We start from the raw sequence: 5,621 nt of genomic DNA on the forward strand, positions 1-5,621 counted from the left end.
GATGTTCAAATGCTTTCATAAATGAACAGCATGGTCAAACTATAAATATAATCACAGTAGTTCGTCGAGGGTCAACAAGTCCAGCACCTCAGGCAGACTAAATGTTCAGTTGGCTTTTCATAGCCAATCATTGAAGTAATCTCTACCGACTCTGCTGTCTCTAGAGAGTGAAAAAGCCAGCCGTCTGCGGACAGACTGTAGTTGTTTGTTTGCTGTAGGTACAGAGGAATACAGTACTTGGTAGTAGATAAGTAGTTAGACTGGCTTCGATCACGTGCACCGGGATTTATGTTCCGCATTTGTTGCTCCAACAACACTTGAACGAATACGCTGATTCGGTGAGCGAGTTCATTAGAAAGCGCATCGGCGATGTCGCTTACCCACAGCAACTATTAAAAAACATTCCCAAACCAGAAAACCTAGTCCTGGATTGATGGCCAGCATATCTGGCCCGCAAAACTGGAAAGCGCAAACCACTGCTTTCTTAACCAGCGGCAAGGTGACCGAACATGACCGCAATTACAAACAGTGTAGACTATGCCCTCCGCAATGGCAATCAAACAAGCCTAAGCCGTGCAGCTACACGAGAAAAAGTTAGAGGTTGCCCAACTTCAGACGGCTCAGACACAAGACGGTTATGTGGCATGGGTCTACAGTCAATCACGGATTACAAAAGAAAACCAGCCCCGTTCTGCTCTTGTCCCAACAGACTAAAATAACTTCTTTGCCTCGCCCTTGAGGACAATACAGTGTCCACTTGGCACACGGCCCGCCCTACCAAAACCTGCGGCTCTCCTTCACTGCCAGCCCGCAACGTGAGTAAAACATTTAAACGTGTTAACCCTCGCAGGCCTGCAGGCCCAGACCGAGCCATCCCCAGCCGCGTCCTCAGAGCAATGCCCACAGACCAGCTGGCCTGGTGATGGTTACAGAACATTTCAATCAATCCTTATCCCAGTCCTGCCTGTTATTCCCACATGACTTCAAGAGAGCGCCACCATTCGTTTCCTGTTGTCCCAAGAAAGCTAAGGTAACATGCAGCTAAACGCCACTACCGCCATGTAGCCACTCACTTCCGTCATCACCTAAGGGCTTTGAAGACTAGTCAAGGAACCATATCCACCTCCGCCACCCTACCTGACACCCATCGACCCACCCAATTTGCTTACCGCGCTCCAGCAGTAGGTCCACAAGACGCCACGCAATCGCAACCACACTGCACGACTGCGGACCCCCTAACCCATCCCGCGACAAGGTACGTATACCAGCCATGAGAACGCCCTGTGCTATCGTGCACCTACAGCCAGCCATTTAACCACCACCCATAGTACCCTCCCTCTCAAAAACATCCAAAATTCATCAAGCCTCAGCAAGGACCCCTGGGCCGACCCCGCCCTGTTGCCAAATCCTGTCTGTTACTGCACTTAAAACTGACGTCCAACAAAGGCCGCCCCATCTGCAGCCCCCCAGGGGGTAAGGGTAGGTAACAACATCCCACCCCGCTGCGATCCCTCAACACTGGGTGCTCCCCCCACAAGGGTGCGTTTGCTGATCCGCGTGCTCCTGTAAAACTTCCCTGTTGCTACTCACCCGAAACGATACAAGCTGGCGTGGCCATAAGCACGCCTCCAACTCACATACAAAATCAAGTTTTGCAGACAACCACTACAGTTGTAGCGCCTTGATTACCAACAACGACGAAAGTACGGGCGTCCGTTACAGGAGGACTGGAGGGCCCTCGGAGTTGTTGGGCTGTCAGGAAAAAATGAACCTCACACTCAACGTCAACCACAAAAGCAAAGTGAGATGATTGTCTGCACCCCTTCAGGAAACAGCGCAAGAGGGACGCACACCCAAAAAGCGCCTATCCACATACGACGCAAAGGACAGTCAGCATATTCCTCTCCCTCTCTCCCTGGCCCTCGTTCCCTCCCTGGCCCTCGTTCCCTCCCTGGCCCTCGTTCCCTCCCTGGCCCTCGTTCCCTCCCTGGCCCTCGTTCCCTCCCTTGCCCTGGCCCTCCCGTACCTATTTTACTCTACCCTAGCTACACCGCTTCTTCTGATGGGAGAGAGGGTAAATGTTGGGTACAGTGAGAGGTATGGAGGACTGTCTCCACCTGGTGGACGTACCTGGAACAGCATGTAGGCGTCTTTAGCACTGGGCCTCAGGGTGCTGACAGACCTCCGGTTAGTGTTACCCTGGACTGGAGGAGGCTGGTCCACCATGTCTGGAGGAGAGGGAAGGGGGCAGAGGAGAGAGGGAGAGACAACTTTAGAAACAGCTGTGGCTACAAGCCTGGAGGGATCAATCTCTCATCAAACAATGACACAAACAAACACTCAGAAAAGACCCGTCCAAAACCTACCTCAAGAGGGAAAAGTCCCTCATTTAAATTGTGATTTCCAATCCCAGTGATACTAAGACATAGAGTGGAAAGACAGCAGTGTGAAAACTAAAGGGGCCAAACCAGAACCTCAACAAGTCATGTTGTATTCACTGAAGTCATGGGATAAGGAGTTTTAGGCAATCTAAGGAGAAACAAACACCCTTCCCTTCCTCTGTGGCATGGTCAAAGTTAGAGGAAAAGAGGAGGGTTGGAGAGAGGAAGTGGGATGCTAGAATACTGATGTAAAGTTCTGTGGCAGCAACCTCCACCTTTCATCCAAAGTGTACACTTGCGCACTTCCCTTTGTGGATCTAACAATGACTCAACTCTGAATCAATGGCCAAAAGAAAGTCCAGGAACTCCATTTCCCATGAGCACTCTGCTCTGACCTTTGAAGCGCTCGTCCTCCGCGACCATCCTCTCGAATACCACGGTGACGACTTGTCTGACGGTGGCGGCGGCTGTGTTGTTGGTGATGTTGTCCTTGGTGAAGTGCAGACGGAAACACAGCACGATGGCCTGGGAGGGTGACACAGGCTCTGTTACAATATCCAGCCTAACATAGCCTCCCACCAAGAATCAAGCCATGTACTGGGGAATACATTCTAAGTGGTATGCTAGTATGAACATTGGAACGTAGTCAGATTTACTAAGGCACACACCTGGATTAACATGTACGTGGAAACCAACTCCCTGGGCAATATGAGACGTGTTTGGGACACAGCATGTACTATCTGACTGTACTGTGAATATATAAAAGTGTCTGCAATGTGTGTGCTGAGTGTACGGTACCTTGGACAGGACTTGGTCATGTACCACTGTGTTGGTGGTGAGCAGCACTAGGACAGTCTGCAGCAGCTTCAGTTCCTCCAGCCCGTTCTCCATCAACTGCCACAGCATGTTAATGATGTTCCCTGCTGCAGCCTGATGAACACACACAACACATGGTTAGACTTGTAGCCTACTTGTACACCCAGGAGGCAGCGACAGTCACAATGTACTGGAATGTGACAGAACAGAGGAAGTGAGAGGAGCTCTAGAGGTCACAGACATGTACACACAGATACACAGACACAGGGCAGCAGCCGACCGGACCAGCCAACACCACATCAGGGTCAGGGAGTCACATTGGCATTCTTTCAGCCAAACACAGCCACTGTGGCACTCCAGTGACATTGGCTTAATACCAACACCACCCCCTTAACCCTCCCCCTTCGTTAACAACGATCCCGCGAATCTCATCAAGTCGGAGTGGTGTCCAGTTTCCACTAGATACACAGGCACAAAGTCAAAATTTGGCTATATCATAAAAATTGTCTTAATTTAAGGTTAAGGTCAGACCTAAGGTTAGCAGTGCGGCAAGGGTTAAGGTTTGGTTTAAAATCTGATTTTAAGATCAATTGTAGAAATAGGCACGATTTATTACTTTGTAGCTGTGTTAACTATTGAGGAATGTGGCATCCCAATTCAACCTTGAGCGAGGCATAGTGGCTTTTCAGCACTCTAATTGGCACACCAAATGAAGCGAAATCGAGTTGCTAACGAGTGGTACTCAAAACTCCCATGAAGCTCTGCGACCCGAGGCTAGAAAGTTGCTTCAGGAAAGATGGCTGACAAAAATACTAGGATGGAAGCAAATGTAAGAAATAACTTCATGCTAAAAAATGTACAGTTAAGAGGAATATGTTGTTAGTTAATGTAGAGAAATGATTAGGCCTATGCATATTTGTGTCATAAAGGTAATTTACAACAAAAAAAAGCAAAAGCATTTACTGAAAATGTTAGGTACAATTGTGAAAGCTTGCCTTACTGTTCATAAAAAAAGATTTAAAAGTCAATCACTTGCCATTGCTCTTTATTGTAGTAATGTTAGAGATTGAAGCTACAGTGCCACCAGAATATGTTCATACCCCTGGACTTACTGCACATTTTGTTGGGGTGGCAGGTAGCCTAGTGGTTAGAGTGTTGAGCCAGTAACCGAAAGGTTGCTAGATCGAATCCCGAGCTGACAAAAATCTGTCGTTCTGCCTCTGAACAAGGCAGTTCCTAGGCCGTCATTGTAAATAAGAATTTGTTCTTAACTGACTTGCCTAGTTAAATAAAGGTTAAAAAATAAACATTTGTTACAGCTGTTATCTTAAAATATATATTTTGTTTTTTACTTCACAATGTCATATTGATAAGCAATTCCAGTGTATATTTGGTCTTGTGTTTTAGGATTTTTATTTTTTATTTTTTTTATTTTATTTCACCTTTATTTAACCAGGTAGGCTACTTGAGAACAAGTTCTCATTTGCAACTGCGACCTGGCCAAGATAAAGCATAGCAGTGTGAACAGACAACACAGAGTTACACATGGAGTAAACAATAAACAAGTCAATAACATGGTAGAAAAAAAGAGAATCTATATACAATGTGTGCAAAAGGCATGAGGTAGGCAATAAATCGAATAATTACAATTTAGCAGATTAACACTGGAGTGATAAAAATCAGATGATCATGGTGCATAGAAGAAGAGACTGGTGTGCAAAAGAGCAGAAAGTAAATAAATAAATAAAAGCAGTATGGGGGTGAGGTAGGTAAATTGGGTGGGTAGTTACAGATGGACTATGTACAGCTGCAGCGATCGGTTAGCTGCTCGGATAGCAGTTTTTAAAGTTGTGAGGGAGATATAAAAGTCTCCAACTTCAGAGATTTTTGCAATTCGTTCCAGTTGCAGGCAGCAGAGAACTGGAAGGAAAGGCGTCCAAATGAGGTTTAGCTTTAGGGATGATCAGTGAGATACCCTGCTGGAGCGCGTGCTGCGGGTGGGTGTACGCCATGTGACCAGTGAACTGAGAATAAGGCGGCACTTACCTAGCATAGCCTTGTAGATGACCTGGAGCCAGTGGGTCTGACGACGAACATGTAGCGAGGGCCAGCCGACTAGGGCATCACGGTCGCAGTGGTGGGTCGTATAAGGTGCTTAGTAACAAACGAATGGCACTGTGATAAACTGCATCCAGTTTGCTGAGTAGAGTGGTTGGAAGCTATTGTAGAACATCGCCGAAGTCGAGGATCGGTAGGAATAGTCATGTTTACTAGGGTAAGTTTGGCGGCGTGAGTGAAGGAGGCTTGTGTTGCGGAATAGAAAGCCGATCTTGATTTGATTTTTGGATTGGAGATGTTTGATATGAGTCTGGAAGGAGAGTTTTGCAGTCTAGCCAGACACCTAGGTACTTAAGATGTCACATT

The 5,621-nt window shown here is 47.0% G+C and overlaps 1 protein-coding gene across 1 annotated transcript in view; it reads right to left on the bottom strand.

Annotated features, from left to right (window-relative positions):
- LOC111971796 (protein MON2 homolog) overlaps positions 1 to 5,621 on the bottom strand; it is a 59,760-nt gene that overhangs the window by 33,665 nt on the left and 20,474 nt on the right. The window contains exons 4-7 of the mRNA XM_070446343.1: positions 3,180 to 3,311; positions 2,777 to 2,906; positions 2,118 to 2,228; positions 1,721 to 1,752 (exon numbers count right to left, since the gene is read on the bottom strand). Of these exons, the coding sequence (XP_070302444.1) occupies positions 1,721 to 1,752; positions 2,118 to 2,228; positions 2,777 to 2,906; positions 3,180 to 3,311 (405 nt within the window). The remainder of the gene's footprint in view (positions 1 to 1,720; positions 1,753 to 2,117; positions 2,229 to 2,776; positions 2,907 to 3,179; positions 3,312 to 5,621) is intronic.

The sequence above is a fragment of the Salvelinus sp. IW2-2015 genome, linkage group LG13, assembly GCF_002910315.2.
Source record: "Salvelinus sp. IW2-2015 linkage group LG13, ASM291031v2, whole genome shotgun sequence".
In the NCBI taxonomy this organism is placed as follows: Eukaryota; Metazoa; Chordata; class Actinopteri; order Salmoniformes; family Salmonidae; genus Salvelinus; species Salvelinus sp. IW2-2015.